Source organism: Lagenorhynchus albirostris, chromosome 2 (assembly GCF_949774975.1).
Source record: "Lagenorhynchus albirostris chromosome 2, mLagAlb1.1, whole genome shotgun sequence".
Lineage (NCBI taxonomy): Eukaryota > Metazoa > Chordata > Mammalia > Artiodactyla > Delphinidae > Lagenorhynchus > Lagenorhynchus albirostris.
In genome coordinates this window covers 59,554,756-59,576,902 of record NC_083096.1, presented here as the reverse complement: position 1 = coordinate 59,576,902, position 22,147 = coordinate 59,554,756, and the positions used below count along the sequence as shown (strand labels likewise).

At 36.5% G+C, this 22,147-nt stretch overlaps 1 protein-coding gene across 6 annotated transcripts in view; it reads right to left on the bottom strand.

Moving 5' to 3' along the window:
* The window catches only part of NME7 (NME/NM23 family member 7), a 320,071-nt gene that overhangs the window by 205,696 nt on the left and 92,228 nt on the right, over nucleotides 1-22,147 (bottom strand). For all 6 annotated transcript variants that reach the window (XM_060133600.1, XM_060133643.1, XM_060133661.1 and 3 more), the window contains 3 exons: nucleotides 14,169-14,279; nucleotides 10,102-10,152; nucleotides 8,583-8,790 (listed from right to left, as the gene is read on the bottom strand). In XM_060133600.1, the coding sequence (XP_059989583.1) occupies nucleotides 8,583-8,790; nucleotides 10,102-10,152; nucleotides 14,169-14,279 (370 nt within the window). The remainder of the gene's footprint in view (nucleotides 1-8,582; nucleotides 8,791-10,101; nucleotides 10,153-14,168; nucleotides 14,280-22,147) is intronic.

Genomic DNA, 22,147 nt, shown 5'->3' with positions numbered 1-22,147 from the left:
TTCACCAATGGAAAGATCATCCAAATGAAAATAAATATGGAAACACAAGCATTAAATGACACATTAAACAAGATGGACTTAATTGATACTGATAGGACATTCCATCCAAAAACAACAGAATACACTTTCTTCTCAAGTGCTCATGGAACATTCTCCAGGATAGATCACATCTTGAGTCACAAATCAAGCCTTGGTAAATTTAAGAAAATTGAAATTGTATCAAGTATCTTTTCTGATCACAATACTATGAGACTAGATATCAATTACAGGAAAACATCTGTAAAAAATACAAACACATGGAAGTTAAACAATACACTACTTAATAACCAAGAGATCACTGAAGAAATCAAAGAGGAAATCAAAAAATACCTAGAGGGCTTCCCTGGTGGTACAGTGGTTGAGAGTCCACCTGCCAACGCAGGGGACACGGGTTCGTGCCCCGGTCCGGGAAGATCCCACATGCCGCAGAGTGGCTAGGCCCGTGAGCCATGGCTGCTGAGCCTGCACTCCGCAACGGGAGAGGCCACAAAGGTGAGAGGCTCGTGTACCACAAAAAAAAAAAAAAAAAAAAAAACACCTAGAAACAAATGACAATGAAAACGCAATGACCCAAAACCTATGGGATGCAGCAAAAGCAGTTCTAAGAGGGAAGTTTATAACAATATAATCCTACCTCAAGAAACAAGAAACATCTCAAATAAACAACCTCACTTTACACCTAAAGCAATTAGAGAAAGAAGAACAAGAAAAACCCAAAGACAACAGAAGGAAAGAAATCATAAAGGTCACATCAGAAATAAATGAAAAAGAAATGAAGTAAACAATAGCAAAGATCAATAAAACTAAAAGCTGGTTCTTTGAGAAGATAAACAGAATTGATAAGCCATTAGCCAGACTCATCAAGAAAAAAAGGGAGAAGAAACAAATCAATAGAATTAGAAATGAAAAAGGAGAAGTAACAACTGACACTGCAGAAATACAAAGGATCATGAGAGATCACTACAAGCAAATCTATGCCAATAAAATGGAAAACCTGGAAGAAATATAATTCTTAGAAAAGCACAACCTTCTGAGACTGACCCAGAAAGAAATAGAAAATATAAACAAAACAATCACAAGCACTGAAATTGAGACTGTGATTAAAAATCTTCCAACAAACTAAAGCCCAGGACCAGATGGCTTCACAGGCGAATTCTATCAAACATTTAGAGAAGAGCTAACACCTATCCTTCTCAAACTCTTCCAAAATATAGCAGAGGGAGGAACACTCCCAAACTCATTCTACAAGGCCACCAACACCCTGATACCAAAACCAGACAAAGATGTCACAAATAAAGAAAACTACAGGCCAATATCACTAATGAAGATAGATGCAAAAATCCTCAACAAAATACTAGCAAACAGAATATAACAGCACATTAAAAGGATCATACACCATGATCAAGTGGAATTTCTCCCAGGAATGCAAGGATTCTTCAATATACGCAAATCTATCAATGTGACACACCATATTAACAAATTGAAGGAGAAAAACCATATGGTCCTCTCAATAGATGCAGAAAATCTTTCGACAAAATTCAACACCCATTTATGATTAAAAAAACCCTAGAGAAAGTAGGCATAGAAGCAACTTACCTCAGCATAGTAAAGGCCATATATGACAAACCCACAGCCAACATCGTTCTCAATGGTGAAAAACTGAAACCATTTGCTCTAAGATCAGGAACAAGACAAGGTTGGCCACTCTCACCGCTATTATTCAACATAGTTTTGGAAGTCCTAGCCATGGCAATCAGAGAAGAAAAATAAGTAAAAGTAATCTAAATTGGAAAAGAAGTAAAGCTGTCACTGTTTGCAAATGACATGATACTATACACAGAGAATCCTAAAGATGCCACCAGAAAACTGCTAGAGCTAATCAATGAATCTGGTAAAGTGGCAGGATACAAAATTAATGCACAGAAATCTCTTGCATTTCTATACACTAATGACGAAATTTCTGAAAGTGAAATTAAGGAAACACTCCCATTTACCATTGCAACAAAAAGAATAAAATATCTAAGAATAAACCTACCTAAGGAGATAGAAGACCTGTATGCAGAAAATTAGAAGACACTGATGAAAGAAATTAAGATGATACAAATAGATGGAGAGCTATACCATGTTTCTGGACTGGAAGAATCAACATTGTGAAAATGACTATACTACCCAAAGCAATCTACAGATTCAATGCAATCTCTATCAAACTACCACTGGCATTTTTCACAGAACTAGAACAAAGAATTTCACAATTTGTATGGAAACACAAAAGACCCCAGATAGCCAAAGCAATCTTGAGAACGAAAAACGGAGCTGGAGGAATCAGGCTCCCTGACTTCAGACTATACTACAAAGCTACACTAATCAAGAAAGTATGGTACTGGCACAAAGACAGAAAGATAGATCAATGGAACAGGATAGAAAGCCCAGAGATAAACCCACGCACATATGATCACCTTATCTTTGATAAAGGAGGCAGGAATGTACAGTGGAGAAAGGACAGCCTCTTCAATAAGTGGTGCTGGGAAAACTGGACAGGTACATGTAAAAGTATGAGATTAGATCACTCCCTAACACCATACACAAAAATAAGCTCAAAATGGATTCAAGACCTAAATGTAAGGCCAGAAACTATCAAAGTCTTTGAGGAAAACATAGGCAGAACACTCTATGACATAAATCACAGCAAGATCCTTTTTGACCCACCTCCTAGAGAAATGGAAATAAAAACAAAACTAAACAAATGGGACCTAATGAAACTTCAAAGCTTTTGCACAGCAAAGGAAACCATAAACAAGACCAAAAAACAACCCTCAGAATGGGAGAAAATATTTGCAAATGAAGCAACTGACAAAGGATTAATCTCCAAAATTTACAAGCACCTCATGCAGCTCAATATCAAAAAAACAAACAACCCAATCCAAAAATGGGCAGAAGACCTAAACAGACATTTCTCCAAAGAAGATATACAGACTGCCAACAAACACATGAAAGAATGTTCAACATCATTAATCATTAGAGAAATGCAGATCAAAACTACAATGAGATATCAACTCACACCAGTCAGAATAGCCATCGTCAAAAAATCTAGAAACAATTAATGCTGGAGAGGTTGTGGGGAAAAGGGAACACTCTTGCACGGCTGGTGGGAATGTGAATTGGTACAGTCACTATGGAGAATGGTATGGAGGTTCCTTAAAAAACTGCAAATAGAACTACCATATGACCCAGCAATCCCACTACTGAGCATATACCCTGAGAAAACCATAATTCAAAAAAACTCATGTACCAAAATGTTTGCATCTTTAGGATTCTCTAAATATATATACTTAAGATGAGTCTAAAGATGAGTCAAAATGGTGGCATCTTTAGGATTCTCTGTGTATAGTATCATTGTCATTGCAGCTCTATTTACAATAGCCAGGAGATGGAAACAACCTAAGTGTCCATCATCGGAGGAATGGATAAAGAAGATGTGGCACATATGTACAATGGAATATTACTCAGCCATAAAAAGAAACGAAATTGAGCTATTTGTAATGAGGTGGATGGACCTAGAGTCTGTCATACAGAGCGAAGTAAGTCAGAAAGAGAAAGACAAATACCATATGCTAACACATATATATGGAATTTAAGAAAAAAAAAATGTCATGAAGAACGTAGGGGTAAGACAGCAATAAAGACACAGACCTACTAGAGAATGGACTTGAGGATATGGGGAGGGGGAAGGGTAAGTTGTGACAAAGTGAGAGAGTGGCATGGACATATATACACTACCAAACGTAAAATAGATAGCTAGTGGGAAGCAGCAGCGTAGCACAGGGAGATCAGCTCAGTGCTTTGTGACCACCTAGAGGGGTGGGATAGGGAGGGTGGGAGGGAGGGAGATGCAAGAGGGAAGAGATATGGAAATATATGTATATGTATAACTGATTCACTTTGTTATAAAGCAGAAACTAATACACCATTGTAAAGCAATTATATTCCAATAAAGATGTAAAATAAAAATAATAAAAATTAAAAAATAAAAAAATAAGACATAGATTGTGATCTGCTAAATATAAAGCAAAAAAGGATAGTGAGATATCACAGAATTAAAATATTGTGGAATATTTCAAAAAGGAGAAAGTGTGCAAACCTGTTAAATGTTGCAGTAAAACACAGTAGATACAGTAAAATGAGAAATGATAATTTTTTCTTGGATTTTTTAATTAAGAGGACATAGGTTATCTTAGCCAAAATGATTTCAGTGGAATGAAAGGATGAAGCCAAATTGTAATGACTGCTCTCAATGTAGTCAAAGGCAACTGCAAACAGTGAGTATAGTCTAGGCTTTGGTGAAATCTGGGAAAGAAGGAAAAAAAGATTACACAGTAACTGATAGGAATTCAAGGTCAAAAAGAGGTGATTTGGGACTGCTTGTATAGTGTTTTTCAATCTTTTGTCAATATCTATGGTCCTTGCTTCCTCATGTATGCTACATGTTCCAGCTGCAGTATTTCTCCTTGATAGCTAGTCAGCTAACATAACGTCCACAATACTCACTCTTCCCAAGACAAACATCAAGAATATGTATAACCTAACGGGTTCATACAAATAATGGGGTATTTCTGAGATGAACGTCAGAAATAGCTGAGAAAATTTAAGTGCACAAAATAGAAACAAATATGCTTAAGACACTTCTTTGAAGGAAGGATTATGGTAGCTAAAGTTGTAGAAGGTTCTCCACTACAAAAAAAATGGGGGGAAAGATCATTCTGCAAACTGTATCTGCAGGTAGGAATTTTTCTACCAAGCTTAGCACATTCATTACGTATGTGCATGCATCAAAACACACAAATATATATACTTAAGATGAGTCTAGCTTTACCATGTTAATGTATAAAACTTCCCTTGCATTTCTAAATCCACTTATTTTCAGCATCAACGTATTATTGAAATAAATGTACAACCTATATCACTATCCGATAAAGATACGGTATAGCTGGACTTAGAGTCAAGGTTCATGTTATGGTAAAAGGCAAAGAACATCTGTAAGGTAAAGCATCTCGAGAAAAATATCAAAGTGATATGCTGACACTTTTCCCATTTTATTTATATTATATTAAAAGTTTTTCTTAAAAAAAAAAGACTTTGAAAAAATATTTTTTACTAACGGGAAGTAGCTCGGGAGCTTAATGACCAATTTATTGGATGAATGAATTCTCCTGATAAGTATTTACTGAGCATTTATTATGTAGCAGGCAGATTCTAATAATCAAAACAAAACAGAAAAAAAAAACCCTGCCCTCATGGAACTCCTTGGTGGAATCGTCTAATGTATAAATACATACAGAGCCTAAGTTATCTAAAATCTGATGGGTACATTTGTGCTCAAATTTGTTAAATGAACTGGTGAAAATCAAGAACAGAGAAAGGGATGGGGTGAGATGCTCATAGGGGAAATAGGAGGAACGTATCAATGACTTTTCAGTTCAGCCCCCAATAATTTCCTTCATTAATTATTTATGTCATCATTTTTATAATATCTTACAATATCTGATTGGCATTTAACAATTGAAAATAATACTACATTTATAGTAAATGTCTACAAATAAGATCAAAGGTCAGGGACTATAATCACTCTTGCATATACCTTTGACAACCACAACCCTCCTATCATACTTGCTTCACAAAACCACAGCCATGGCTAAAGCAACCCTTCACCTACTCTGCACCTACACTCATGCAACTGAACATGGCTGGAGAACATCCACACTCATAGTTCATGACCATGAACTTCAGGTGAGCCACTCATTCAGTAGAGCAATCATACCATATTTCCCTAATCTCTTCCTTTGCCTACTCTTTCAGATGATTATTTCACATCCTCTCTTTTTTAACCAACCAATACCGTCTCTTTCATCCTCACTTTTAGTTGTTTTTGACCTTGCTTCCTACCTTCCTATTGAGAAAACTGAGGCAATAAGTATCAGCATCAAAACCCACATACTCTGCCTTCCCATTTGCTGCTAAAGACAAGTACCTACGCACCACTGTGCAGTCAATCTGGTCTCTAATTTCCATTCCCTCTCACCTAATCAATGACATTGCTACAGTAAGTTTCCCCCTTTTCCCCAATCATTAATTTTGCACATCTGTAATTCTCATCTTAAAAAAAAATTTGACCCTGCTTTTCCTCATAGCTACCACCTCATTTCGCTGCTCACTTCTGCAGCAAAAACTGCCCCAAAAGAGTTGTCTAGATTCACTGTCTAGAATTCCTGTCCTCCAATTTTCTTTTAAATCCACTCCAAGCAGGGCTTTGCCTCCAACTCTCCATCAACATTGATCTTACCAAGTTTACCAATGACCTCTGCATTGCAAAATCTAATTTTCAATTCCCAGTCCCCTTCTTACTTGATACATCTGCTTCATTTGACATGACTGATCATTCTCTCCTCATAGAATATTTTCTTCACTTGGCTCCAGGACACAACTATCTCTGAATTTTTTCCTTCTACCTCACTAAAGACTCCTCCTTTACCTCCTTTGCTTCTTTCTCCTCTTTAACCCTTTACCAGGGCATAAAGGTTCCAACTCGGTTCTCTTTCCTTCTCTAGCTACACTCTCCTTGGTAATCTCAACCAGTTTCACGCGGTTTCCAGACCTCTCCCCCAAACTCACATATTCAGTTTTTTCTTCAATCTCTCTACTTGGATAACTAACATACATGTTAAGTTTGCAGTGTCCAAAGTGTAACCTCTTATTTTCCATCCATACTGACTCTAGCCATAGCCTTCCTTATTTCAGTTTATTTCAATAAACCAAAGTTTATTTCAATGTTATCCTTTCAGTTGGTCAGTCCAAGAACTTTGGAGTAATCCTAGACATCTCTCTTTTTCTCATACTCTACATTCAATCTGGAAGGAAATTTTGATCATTTGATCTTCAACCACTAAACTATATTTTTAAATACATCTAAGCACTCCACTCATTGCTACTACCCTGGTCCAAGCCATCACCTCTCTGAATTATTTGCAACATCCTCTTAACTGGGCTCCCGTTGCTACTCTTGCCCTCTACAGTCTATTCTCAATGCAGCAGCCAGAGCAATCTTTTTTAAATGGCAAGTCAAGCTTGTCAGTCCTCTGTTCAAATCCCTGCAACAGCTCTCCACTTTCCTCAGAGAAGACGACAAAAGTCGTGCTATCGTGGTCTTCAAACCATGTGATATCTCCCTGATTACTTGTGACCTCATCAGCTCATTCTTTGCTGTTAACTAAATAAGCCAGGCAGCAATATGCTATTCTAAAATTAGCAAGACGGTCAGAATACCTGAGACAGAGTGACTAAGGGAGAGACTGGTTGTAGATGATGTTATAGAAGTTGATAGGGACCAGATCAGGTAGAGCTTTGCATGCTATGATACTTAGATTTTATAAGAGACAAAAGTTCACTAGAGTTTAATAGCTGAATTGTTAATCTGATTTATTTTTAAAAGATCACTTGGACATAGTTAATTTTACTTGGGAAAGGTAAATTTTTCATAAATTGAGTGTAAGAGAAGAAGGTAAAGAAGAATTAGGAAGCTTTTTGCAATGGTCGATAAAATATAACAGTGATTTAGACCACAGTGATCAAACTCAAGGTCTAATTTGAAAGAAAGACCAAAAGGATTTACTGACAGAGTTGAAAGGAGAAGAAAATATATATATCAACTAGCAGTTGACCCTTGAACAACACAGGTTTGAACAGTTCACTGGTCCACTTATATGCAGATTTTTTTCAACAGTAAATACTACAGTACTACATGATCTGTGATTGGATGCCAAGGAAACTTGGATAGGGAGGAAATGTGGCTGCGGAGGGAGTACTATAAATTACAGGCAGATTTTCGACTGCGCAGTGGTTTGGAATCCCTAACCCCCACGTTGTTCAAGGGTCAACTGTATCATAAAACTCTAATATTATTTCATTAAAAATATGACCAGACTAAAAACCATCTTAAATTAGCTAAGAAACTTCTCACAATGCTAAGAATTAACTTGCACTTCATTAATTCAACATCAGTATAAACCCAGTGTAATAATACCTTATTTATATGGATTTAAAATAAGGAGTAGGAAAACTTTTTCATAAACACTAGCTATATATAGGAAAAGAAAAGGATGTTAAGCTTGAATATATGGTGTCAAGTCTGAGTCAAAGAAAGAATGTATGAAATGATGTCTTCTTTTTGAATATTCACTTTCCATAAACTGGTATTCTTAGATGAATAAGTCATACACTGATAAGCCTCAGTAATTTAAGTCTTTGGAACAAAATGGGACAATAAGTATTTCAATTGGAGAAAACTTATCCTGACCATGACCAGGTTACCAGTTCTCAAAGGAGATGTATCACTGAAACACTGTTAATCCTAGGCAAAAGGTCAAAGGTTTTCTCTACTGCTACACCACTATATAAATCCACCCTAAGTCAGCAGTGACAAAATGCTTTACTCTGACATCAAACATTTAACAAAACCAAAACAGAATTGAAGTAGTTTAAAAACACCTTACTCTGGCAGCACAAGCAAAAGAATCAGGGCCATGAGCTGCATTTCTTATGCCATCTGTTCCAAAGAGGGCTCTAATGCTTCCAGGAGCATCTGTACGTGCCAGTCCAGAGTTGGCAGGTCCAAGAAGTCTTTTCCATTCACATATAGCATCATCTCTTAAAATCTCCATGGCAATTATAGGACCACTGGTGATAAACTGGATCAGCTCACTGTGAAACAGGTGAAAGATTGATTTGCTTCATTTTTCTATCAACCTAGGTACCTCTCTTAACAACAAGGATATATTACAATTTGAGTATTTCAACACATACTCATGATCATGATCTCAGAACTACTGGACATAGTGAATTTTACATGGGCAAGACAAAATTTTCATAAATTGAGTGCCTTACAGTGGCCCGAGTGTCTACAAATCACTAGTGTTGTCAATTACTATTAGCAGAAAAATCAATCTTTCATTGAACTAAGACTACTTCATTGACTTAAAATGCATATTTTTGATCTATGCTTTCTACATTGCTCTGAAAGGTACAGAAGAATCTTTTTATTTTCACGTGGTTTACCATTGCAGTCAAATGAAATCCCAGTAGAGAAAGTGATGAGTGATGTATTGTAATATATTTGCAGTAAGAATTAATTGTTTTTGTGTAGATCTATTAGAATTCAAAGAATGACAATGAATTTTCAGTCAATAAGCATTGAGTTGGTCTAGTGACATATAAGACATTCCACTAGAAGCTGTAATACTATAAACACATACAAAGACTATAACGAAGAATAATTTCCAAGACAGTTGTAGATGCCTATTCTACACAAGGTTTGAGAACATTTTTATAATGCTTGGTTTAAAATAATCTATACCATAATGATTTTCTTATGTAAAAATTTTCTTTAATAAGGCACTATTCTGTACAGGACACCAAATAGCATTTCTATTGCAGCAGCTTGGCTAATCCTTCTTTATTAGAAAAATAAGTATTCCTCCTTTGTCAATAGCAATATGAGGTGCACAATATTCACTTAACTTTAAATACAACCCAAATATTTAGAACATAGTTTGTTTCTAACATATTTGTTGCTATATTTCAAAGAACAAAACGTATATCAAACAACTTAGTTAACATACAAAGGTTCTTTGAACAATGTTTTATATACATTGAGAATGCTAAAATAAGAGTTTAAAACACAACAAATAGATATTCAACATAAGATGTAATTATCTCTCTATTTTTAATCTACTGAAATCTAAAAAGAAAGCTATGCTCCTTATGATTTAAACATTTTATTTGCTTCTGATTAAAGTTGAATATGTTTATTTAATGATAAGAGAATTTTCAACTAATAAAAGGAGAGAAAAAAACAATTCTTAGAAAAAATGCTCTCTGCAGTTGCAAGATGTTGCTAAGGACTTTTTGACAAATTATTCTCATGTAACAAATTTTTGAATTGTAAAATTATAACTCTTTCGTTTTCCATGATATCCTCCATTATATCCCACGACCCCCAATTTCAGTACCTACTTTAAAAAGGGCTTTGACTGATGATCTATATGAAAATCTGTTGCTTCTTTCCTATAATCAAAATGACAATAGTTAAGAATTATGTAAGGAAATTATTTTAACTTACATTAATAAAATAATGAAATTCTCTATGTGACCCGTATGTGAGTTAAGGACTTTTCACCAAATATTCTGCTCAAATCTCCCCTCTTTTCAAATTTTTGGATATCTATGCTAAGATGTAAAATTAAAATGAACAAAAGAGGCAATATTTACTTTATTACTCATGTTCAAATCTACAATCTTCCTTTTCACTAGCATCTTTAACATTCTAAAGCCAAAGTTTAACATATGACCAATAAAAATTATTTGTTCTTTAAAGTTCAAATAAGTTACATCAAAAAATGCAAAGCCATCTTCAAATTCAAAATTTGTTACCTCCTTCTACAGGCTTTAAACCTGAGAGGTTAGGCTAGAATTTTACTTTAATAGTTATAGTTTTCTTCCTTAGATCGCCCTAAAAGAAAGACTATATACTTGTGTTTTTAAAAACTGCTTGACAAATTATGCATATCAATGTATTCTTATTGGTTTTTAATGTATTAAAAACGAATCCTTGAACTTACATTCCCCCCAAAAAATGGATAATATGGAGATATTCAGAAATCTGAATTTATTAAGGGCAATCGGGATTTACTTTTAAATTTATAGTCCCACAACTATAGAGACAATGAAAGGATAACAGACTTTTACACTGATTTTAAAAGTTATTTAGACTTTTCGGTTAATCAAACCAAGTGTCTCAAACTTGTACAGTTTTCTCAAAGGCTTTAAACTTAATTCATAGTATATGACAAATATATGTCAACATCAACTTTTTAAAATAGCAAATTAAAGTATCCCCTAACAAAAGATTAACCTTTCAGGCTTGGTAATTTAGTATGCAATGCTTTAAGATCTTATAGGCCCATTACAAAATGAATTTACTTAATAAGCTATATCAGGATATACTTTTATTCAAACCAAGTGTACTAAAATATTCTCTTTGGCCATGAAAAGATTATGAAAGTATACTATGCAAGTATAGAAGATGAAATTCATTCCAAGAAATGGAAGGGGAAGAAAACTCATTTTTCTAGAGGGTATTATATGCCCAACATTAAATGTTATTATTCCTCATAACAATATATTGAAATAGGTATGATCACCTTCATTTTACATTTGAAAATAATGAAGTTCAGCATGATTACATAACTTGTCCAGGTCAAAGTGCTGGTAAGGGAAGAAGGACAGGGAGATTTGAACCCAAATCTCTGATTGCTTATGACCTTACTATTACCAACTTCAGGTAAAAAAAAAAAATTCTAGAGGTAAGGAAAAGAATTCCTAAAAATGATATGGATATTCTCTATTGCAGCCTAAAATGAGGTAAAACTGAGCGTCTAAAAAACCTCAAGTGGGGAGTATTTTAGAAGAGTGAGCAGCAAGACTACTAATATGACCAATTCTAAACTTTAACACAACTGAACTAAGAAAAATCATAATGTTTAATATCAGTGAAAAGAAAAAATATTAATTACTGAAAGTATCTTATTGCTTTCTTCTAATATGTCACCGACCCCATAGTTATTTCCACTGAAAATCTATAACTGAAACCAAGATGAGAGTTCATGAGTTTTTTTCTCATCATTCTTATTTAATTCCTCCCTTAAAAAGTTTAGATGGAGAGAAGGATTAACAAGTGCATCACCACCTAGAGAAGTCTTTTTGCTGTTATTTTGTTATGTTTTGTTTTGTTTTTATAAAGAAACTCACCATTGTCACAAAGATCTATTAATTCTTTTACGAAATACTTACTTAGTGCCTGCTTTGAATCAGGCACTGATCCAAGAACTAGAAGTACAAAGTTAGATGGAACTCAGCTTCTGCCTTTCAGATACTGTCATGAGGGAGGAACTGACATTTGAGCAAATAAGTTTAGAAAAGATTTAAGCATTGGGAGATACTCTTCCATGGGTCTCTGACACTCCTAACGTGTCTTATTGGGTAGGCCAAGAATGCAAGGCCCCAGCTACTGTTTATCCTAGCCATTTCTTGGAGTTATGTTTATAATGAGCAACTTTGAGGGGTGAGGTCATGCCTCTTCTGTACAAACAGAAGGCTTGTTTACTGCTGTTAATGAAACAGTGGGTAACCTAAGTTCAATGCTCCTCAGAGGTGATGCAATCAACTGTGTGTACGACATCCACCTGGGCCCATATCATATTATTCCCACAAGACATGAAAGCAAAGGGAACCAACAGAAACATGATGTTAATGCTGCTTACTGACCATACTCAAGCCCTCTGTCTCTGACTCAGAAGTTTCAAGTCTTCTGCTAGCATCCCGGAGAGAGTAACAGACTAACTTATTAGATTTTAAGTTGGGTAAAATCCAAGACTTGACAGTAATATTAATAGAGATGTATAAGGTGCTATAAACAATTTAAAAAGCTGTTATGTTTTCTTGGGTAGCTTTATTGTGGAAAGTTTGACACCAAATTATCAAACACTGGAAGTATAGAGACATAAAAAAGTTTTAATCTCACTGAAACTATTCAAAGTCATCTCTCCAGAATTCAGTCCCATAGCCTGCTGTGAGGGCAAGCATTCTCAATACAGAAGAAATACAAGACAGAAATGGGACAAATGTCTCAATACAAGACAGAAATGGGACAAATATAACTATGCTCATAAAGGATCATGACCTCGGCTTCTACTAAATAATAGTGATATCACTAGTACCACACTACTACCACTAATAGCTAACACCTATATACACCTACTATGTGCCATGGTTTTTCAAAGCACTTTACTTTTATTAAACTCACATAACCCTCATAACAACTTTATGATACAGGTGATGTTATAACCTCCATTTTGCAGATGAAGAAACTGAAGCACAGAGGTAAGCTGTTCAGAGTCACAACCTACTAAGTGGTGCAGTTACAAGCAATCTGGCTCTAGACTCTGTGCTCTGAAATAGAAGACGCCTGCCTTTCTAGAATATATGTAAACTGGGAGATCTTACATAGGGGAAAAATTCAAATTGTCATTACTGGGGTAAAAATGAGGATGTTTTGTTAAGGTTTCTAGGGATCAGACTTATCAAAGCTACACTATCTACTGCTCTCCATTGTCCCTGTTCTCACAGAGACAAAAAAGCAACCGTCCCATGGGATAAAGAGCCAGGAACATCAGTGAGAAGACACCTAAGCAAACAAACACACACAAATCAGTGAAGTAACCTAAGGAAACTGCTGGGTCAAGCCCTGCCTAACAGCTACATGAATGTCTCTACCTAACACTAAGTCTTTTTTTTTTTTTTTTTTTTGCGGCACGCGGGCCTCTCACTGTTGTGGCCTCTCCCGTTGCGGAGCACAGGTTCCAGACGCGCAGGCTCAGCAGCCATGGCTCACAGGCCTAGCCACTCCATGGCATGTGGGATCTTCCTGGACGGGGTCACGAACCCGTGTCCCCCGCATTGCCAGGCGGACTCTCAACCACTGCGCCACCAGAGAAGCCCGCAACACTAAGTCTTACTTTCATTAAATAACTTAGAAAATATCTGGTCAGATAGAATGGCTTGCTTTTCAGAGCAGTAAATAGGTATATCTGCCAATTATATATATTGGAAGGAAATAAAACATTTCCAAACACATGACTTTTGAAAATCTCAACAGTAACATTCCCTTGTCAAATAGAAATAATCTAATATTCATTTCTTCTATAATTTTTATACAATGTGTTACATTGTATAAAAGAAGAGATTACAACTATGAAACACTGGTGTTATAAAAGCAGATGGGGTTATGAAAGACAATGAAGAGTTCATGTCTAATAAATAGTTAATAGTATAACCTGACAACTCCTATTTGCTTAGAGTTCAATCATCCTTTATGCATCTGATTACCTGTTGTCTTCCATTTCCTACTATACTATTCTTTGTCATTCTGTGGAAGTTTTTAAACAAAGACATGAAAGATAGATGATTTTTTTTTGAAAAAAGGAACCAGACATTACATAACTGAAAATGCTCAAAAAATTTACCTTGAAAGTGTCATCATTTTGAGTTTGGTTAGAGTAAATCCAGCTTTGCTTATTATTTCAATTATTTCTCCTGCTTTTGATACTGCATCTGGTTTAATCAGGGCTAATGTTCTATAAAGAAATAAAGAATAAATTTAAAGATAAAAATAATTTGGCAGTTTTTACTTATAATTCCCAAGCAGTGGTAATTTCCTTAAAAATCCTAGATCAAACATCAAAGTGAATTATGAAAACAAGTGTATTAATGGCCTCATAAAAACTTATACAATGGAAGTTTACTATTTTTTCACAAGGAAATAAAAATTAGGTACCCAATCTAGAAAAATAATAAAAGTTTAGAGGGAAAAAAAGTTAAGACTCATTTTAAATATGTCCACGTTATAAAACACAGGTGTTTAAGATTTCTATTTCTTAGCATATGCTTTATAAAAGACAACAATTCTCTAAAGAGTTGCATTAAACATATCAGCTTGACTTTTGGTCTCTTAGACTTTAACATGTGTATGCCATGCACTCAGTTCAGCACTGATTTGGAAATAATATAAATTCTTCTATTAACACTTTATTCATAGCATGAATGATATAAAAAGAACTAAATATCTTCTTACCTGAAGATGTATATGGCTAGCGAACACCCTGCTAACTTTTAAAATCACACTTTCCTCTTAGAGGATACATCAGAGCTATGCGTTCTCCCCTCTGAAGCCACAGAATTAATGGATTTTTAGAGATGGAGATCACCTGAATTTCCTCATTTTACTAAAAAGGAAACAAGGCCCAGAGAAGTAACTCTCCAAAGATCATACAGCTGGTCTGTGGCATCCTCAGGACGGAACACCCAGCTCACACGACTCTTGGGTCTGTGCTCCTTCCACACCACACCACAAATAATGTTGCTATTAATATTAGCAAAAGGGAACATAATCACAAATCCTCAAGACTAACATTTGCAAACGCAAGGTAAAATCAGATTAGTTGGAGTAATTCAGTTTATCTGGCGCACAAAATAAGATAAAAAATTGCTGTTGGGCTTCCCTGGTGGCACAGTGGTTGAGAGTCCGCCTGCCGATGCAAGGGACACGGGTTCGTGCCCCGGCCCGGGAAGATCCCACATGCCGCGGAGCGGCTGGGCCCATGAGCCATGGCCGCTGAGCCTGTGTGTCCGGAGCCTGTGCTCCACAACGGGAGAGGCCGCAACAGTGAGAGGCCCGCGTACCGCAAAAAAAAAAAAAAAAAAAATTGCTGTCACTTTCCCTTTATTTTCAATTGTTCTGACACTTTGGCATTAACTCAAGGAATCCATAAAAGGAGGCTGGTAGGCTTTTTCAAAGTAGACTTTTTTCACCAATGAGACAAACTTAGCTAAGGATATAATGATACAAATATCCTTACTTACAACTGGATATAACTTATGGCTGGCTTTTAAAACTTATAAATAACAAAAGTTGTTCATTTTAGTCTGATAGGGCTTGTAATAAACAGACTTATTTTGAAGCAAGTGAGTCACTTCTAGCATTTTATATGGCTTCAAAGATACAGTTAAAACTCATCATTTTTTTAGCTCACATTGTTTAAAATATTATAAAGCCAAACTAACCCATGATTGTTTATGCTAAACTCTGGAAACATCTTCAAGAACCAAAGCTCTTAAAGAAAATATAAAACACATCGGCAGTGAACAAGAAGCAATATGAAAAAAAATGCAGTTTCATTTTCTCTTTAAGTGCCTACAGGAGACAGAGCGTTGATTACTGTGATTAATTACTCTAAGCAAGTTCCTCTGTCATGTCTTCACTGCTTAATTGTTCAGTAGATAATAGTTAAAATGCATTTTGGAGGGAAAATAAGATCGGCTTTAGGAATCATATGTATTATTTAAAAGTGAAGATAGCACACAAAGAAAGTAAAGGGCCACGAAAATATATTAATAGTGCCGCTGTTATCTGCTGCTGCATAACAAACCACCCCAAAATGTAGTGGCTTAAAACTACAAACAATTTCTCAAGATCATATAGGTTGGCTGGGGAGTGGTTTCACCTGGGATGGGTCATAAATGCTGCATTTGGCTAGTGGGTCGGTTGAGACAGCCAGGCTTCTCTTTCCTTGAGGCCTCAAGAGCTGGAACAGGCAGGGAGATGGATTCTCCCCTAAAGCCTCCACAAAGAAATGTAGCCTTCCCTACCAACACCTTGATCTTAACCTGACGAAATCTGTGTTGGACTTCTGATATATAATAAATTTGTACTGTTTAAGCAGCTGACTGTGGTAATTTGTTATGTCTTCAATAAAAGACTACAGAGAAAAAAAACTCTGGAGAGGAAAAACACCCCAACAGAAGAATGGAAAGAAGAAAAAATTAGAAAAGCAGGAAAGCAGTAAAATAGTCGAAATATGTACAAAAATACTAATACAACATATGTAAATGTACATGTACTAGTCTCACCAGTGAAAATCTAGAGGTTTTCAGACTGATTTTCTTTTTTTTGCAGTACGCGGGCCTCTCACTGTTGCGGCCTCTCCCGTCGCGGAGCACAGGCTCCGGACGCGCAGGTTCAGCGGCCATGGCTCACGGGCCCAGCCGCTCCGCGGCATGTGGGATCTTCCCAGACCGGGGCACAAACCCGTGTCCCCTGCAACGGCAGGCGGCCTCTCAACCACTGCGCCACCAGGGAAGCCCCAGACTGATTTTTTTTTTTAAAGAGCTGCATGCTGTTTACAAGAGATATATCTACAATATAACTTAACAAGGCTGAAAGTAAAGCAATGACAAAAAGATATCAACCAAAAATACATTATCAATCAAATCCATTCTTGAGAAAGATGGCTAAGGCCACCCATTCCTCGGCTGTGGTCTCCTTCCACCTTCAAATCTAGCAATGGAGACTGGGTGCTTCTCACACTGGCATCTCTCTGGTTCTCTGCAGCCAGAAAGGTTCTCTGGTTTTATGGACTCCTGTGATTAGGTCGCACGCACAGGAATGATGCAGAATAACTTCCCCATCTCAAGGCCTGTAATCTTAAATCTGTAAAATCTCTTTGCCATGTAAGGTAACTGTTGGGCTGCACCCGCAGGCCTGTAAGCCTTGTAGATGCCCAGCCTCGAGACAGAAGAAAGAGCCCAGAGAGCAGCAAAAGAGACCTCAATGGTTTAATTGACGGAGGAACTTACGTGTCTGAAGCAAGGTCCTGGAGCAACACCCCAAGGTGTGCAGCAGACTGCAGGCAGGCTGTAGCAGCAGTCTTGGCTACTCAGGACAGAGGGAGGCTACCATTTACTCAGGGGGAATTGATTTCAGGTGGGCTCATCAGTTAACAAGGGCTAATTAACAACCCTTACAATTAAGAGAATTGGATAGTCATGTGAGGGAAGCAGGGCCTAGTCAATCAGGAGATCTACAGAGAGCAAGAGAACAGCCCTCTTGAATGGCCTGACCATACAGTAACACATTCATAGGTTCCAGAGATTTGAACATGGACATCTTTGAGCAGCCATGATTCTGCCTACTGTACTCTCTATTGTTTTGGAGTTTATATACTATTTTTCTAGTGGTTAGCCGTGAAACTTTTTCATTCTTATTTAACTTAAAATTCTTAAAATTGTATAATATCTTGACCCTTTAGAAAGACTTTAGAACACTTTAGCTCCAATGTTCTCTCTTCCAACTTATATAGTTTCATTGTTGTTTTGGACATTCAGTTTTTTGCCTGCATGAGTAAGCCATCTTGGACGATGAGACCACAGGTAAGTAAAGATGAGATAAAGATTGGCTGGGGAGGGGGGAGGGGGTGTGTGAATTTTTAGCAAGGCCTTGGTAATTGAACTAAAGTCTTACTTGAATGCATTTCAGTGCCTTTTTGCAGCCAAAACTCAACTGCTCACCACCACCTAGGAGGATATGTAAAGTAACAGTAATTGGTATTGAGGGAGTAGTTTCCCAAAGGTGAGAACAGAACTGAACTAATACCACTAATTGTCTGGTCTCCTCCCCTGAGAAGTAGCCTTGGTCTACTTAAAATTGTTAGGCCGACTGGCTTAAAGAAATAAAACTCCAGGAACAATGAGAACATGTGTACCTTTGCTCCTCATGGGTAAAGTGACTTCTACTCCATTCCCAGGAGAGTGCTTCCTCTCTCCACCCCCTTCATTTGCTCCTCCACATATGGCCACATTTAAGGGTTTCTGGTTGTATGCGGCCCTGCCTCTTCTCTCTCAGACCTGCAAGCCCTCATGCAGGACACAGTCTACAGTTCTTCTCCTGCTTCCATCTGGTTAGCACAGCGGAGGCAGAGGCCGGCACCTGCATGGAAACCTACCTCTCTCTGGTGCTCTGTCTCCCACGCTGGATGGGCAAGTGTGCTCTCAGGGTTTGCTCTAAAGGTATCTCTCTCCCTCAGACGGGCCCCAAGGCCCAGACTGGGAAGGAGGGCAGGGCTGGGGTGGAGAAGTAGGAATAAAGCTCAACCGTTCTCAGAGCTGGCTTACACTAGGCAGCCTAAACCAGCACTTTACTTTGATTTGCCTCTGGCGCCTACGTTAGTGCTCCATCAGTTAATATTCGGAACGGAGAATAGAGACTAACTGAACCCAAGAGATGACAAAAAGCCTGTATGATGTCTTTACATCTGAATAGTAAAACCATAAAGCATCAATTTATTACCTTCTAAAATTAAAATTGAATACACTAAAAAAAAAGAAAAAAAAAATTTTTTTAAATGTTTTTAAGTCAAATACTATGACTCATAGACAACTGATAACATTTATCCATTTGATTTGAGGAGCTTTATAAGGAGAATAGATTAAAATTAGCTAAGAGAGTAGATCTTTCATTAAGTTCCCTTACCACAAAAGAAAATTCAATATAAAAAATAATAAGAGGGTGGGAGGAAAATTTTGGAGGTAATAGATAAATTTATACCCTTGATTGTGGTAATGGTTTCATGGGTATACACTTAGCTCCAAACTCACCAAGTTGTATGTATTAAATATTTATAGCTTTTTGTTTGTCTATTATACCTCAATACAGAGATTTTTGAAAAAGAGAATAGAAATGTAAATCGAATGTCAGATTTCTACAGTTAATGGGAATTAGGAAGCTGAGGCTAGTTTGCTAGCTAAATTGAATTATATAGAATTATCTTGATAAGTGCCTCTAAATTAGCAGACGGGCACCATGAAGATCAGCTTTACTCCTCCCTCTCAGTACAGGCTTTACTCCAGAAAGAAAATGGTTGAGTATGATAAATATAATAGGGATGTAATTAGTTCATAAATTATCCTTGACACTATATAAAACTGAGAACTAGGCTAAGTTATAATTATTACATAGAAGCTATTTCTATGGGACCATGATAGACATGCACGTATTTCTTTCTCCATATGCCTACTTCTTTGGTCATTTAAATGAAACAATATATTTTTTGAACTCTTGAATTCTGAAGAAGTTTATTTAAATCACCCAAATGGTTGTTGGATTTAACCCACTTGCAGTTAGGAGAGAATCAGAAGAGAAAATGGTGAAACAATTGAAGTCAATAAAAATACAATATTGCACATATTTTAATTAATTATATTTATAAAGCCCAAATATTTAAAATCTGTCTTCACATTCTTCTGTTCCTCCTATTTTTAAATCAGTTCATTCAATAGTATTTACCAATATATTAATTAGAGGTTTTAATAAAAAGAGAATGAGTTTTAAAGTCAAACACAACAAGATTTACTTGTTTCCCTTTACTTTGTAGTTGTGTGACTATGGCTGTGCTCTGTAAAATGGAATCAACAACATTCACTGTAGACAAATCAATTAATATATATATAAATTATAATTGTTACAGCTATTATTATTTTATTTTGATTGGGTCATACTATTAACCCTGTCTCCCTAATTCACTTATTTTTGCTAGTTTAAATGAAAACTTCAAGTAGTCTTGAACTGAGATGCCTACCACAGTGGTTGGCATATAGCATGTGCTCAAAAATTAAGCTACAAATATTTATTACTTGTAAATAAAGGAACTGTGCTTGGTGTTTCCTTAATCCCATAGACTTTTATCAGTAGATCTCATAACAAAGAGATTCCTATTTGTCTAACATTCTTTTTTTTTTTTTCCCTAGTTCAGAGTTGTCCTGGGAATCTTTGGTTTTCCTTTTTTATGAGTCATTCACCACCTCACTGATCCATCACCACCTGTGTACTAATACCACACTGAGCATCAAAGAACCTCCAGAATTATAAAGGGCTTGTAAAGAAGTCACAGAAAGAATATTACTATGGGGGGACTCAGGTATTAGGTAGATAACCAGCTATTATTTGGGTGGCAAACCTCAAAATATAGTTTGACAGATATTTTTTCCTATAGAATTAAAGAGTTTGGGGAGCTTTTTATACATATAGCCTTAACTTCCACCAGTGATCCCTATTTTTCATTACTGCAACAATCACTCCACAAATCCAAAGAATCCCCCAAGTCAGCACAATATAATATAAGCCACAGAAACCAGAGCCAAGAAAGATGACCAAAGAATTAACATTCCATTTCAAATATAGCTCGTGCTAGACTCAGAAAGCTGCAAACTCATAAACGTAGAGGTTGAAAATTACAATGTCATTTTCGTATTATGTTTTCTGGCTAGCCTAATTTTCAGCTACAACTGCAACTTGTTCTGTCTCTCCTCTAAATCAAAACTGAGGGAAAGTCAGAATGACAAATGTAGCTATGACAAACAATGAAGAGAGAAGACCAGAGAGACACACAGAAGGCACCGTACTGCAGCTTCTCCGCTTCACAGGAAGAGCCACGTGCGATGGGACGGAGGGAAGAAGGCAGGGAGGCAGCCAGCGGGGAGCTCTGCCTCCAAACACAACGACTATTTTCACCAACATAAGCTCATTCATTCAACAAAGTTATGTGGGGCATCCCCTGTGAATAATGCACTGCTTGAGGCATCACCACCATGGCCTTTAGAGATGCAGTTGTGATCCCAAGACAGATTAAGTTTCTTTGTATCACAATGTTTTTGTATATTTTTTTCTTTTCAAAATACTCACATATCCTGTCTTCAATTGATCAGTCAATATTTATCAGATATCTATTACGTCTGTGAATAAAACTCAAAAATAGACAATATATATTCCAAACAATCTAGACAAAAACACCTTTGTCAGCTAGATCAAAGGTCATCATTTGAAAACAGGGAGGAAATGAAGAAAAGGAAAGAGTAGATAATAAATTTTAAATTGTTATTCAACGATTCATTCATCTAACACAGACAAGGTGCTTGTAATGTATAAGGAGATGTGTTAGGTGCCACAGGAGACATAAAAATGAACTGAGACAGAAAGAAGACAATCATTTTGCAGGTCCTATCCATTCTCCTGTGATTAAATCCTCCTATTCTTGATTCAGACAAACGCTGGGCTTTAATCCTGCCTCTACTCCGTGACCTTCAGCAAGTTACCTAACATCACTAAGCCTCAACTTCTCCATCTGCAGAATGGAGCTAATAATAATATTATTAGCTTGTGTATTAGGTTGTTGTAGGGCTTAAATAAATGATGCACACAAATCATTTTAACACAATACCTTTTATAAAAATAGCTAACAGATATTAATGCCTATCATTACTACTATTACCGTACTTCAGTTAATCACTTTCCTTCCTTCCTCTTCATACCTATGGCTACCATCCTAATCAGTCTATTTTACTACTTAAATTAAAAAAAATGTTTAACCACCAAGCCAGTCATGAAGAACAATGAGCTCTGCCTAGTGTATAACATTCTGTTGTATTTTTACTCATACTCATTCCTCTGACCAGCATTCCTCTGACTTGATCCAACTGGGTAAAAATTCAGTCCATCTCTCATGATCCTGTCAAATACCTTCACAAAGCCTTCCCTACTCTTCTACAAGAAATAGCTTTACTTTCCTCTGAGTTTCCTTTGAGCTTCTGGCAATCACTACTTCCCCCCCATAAA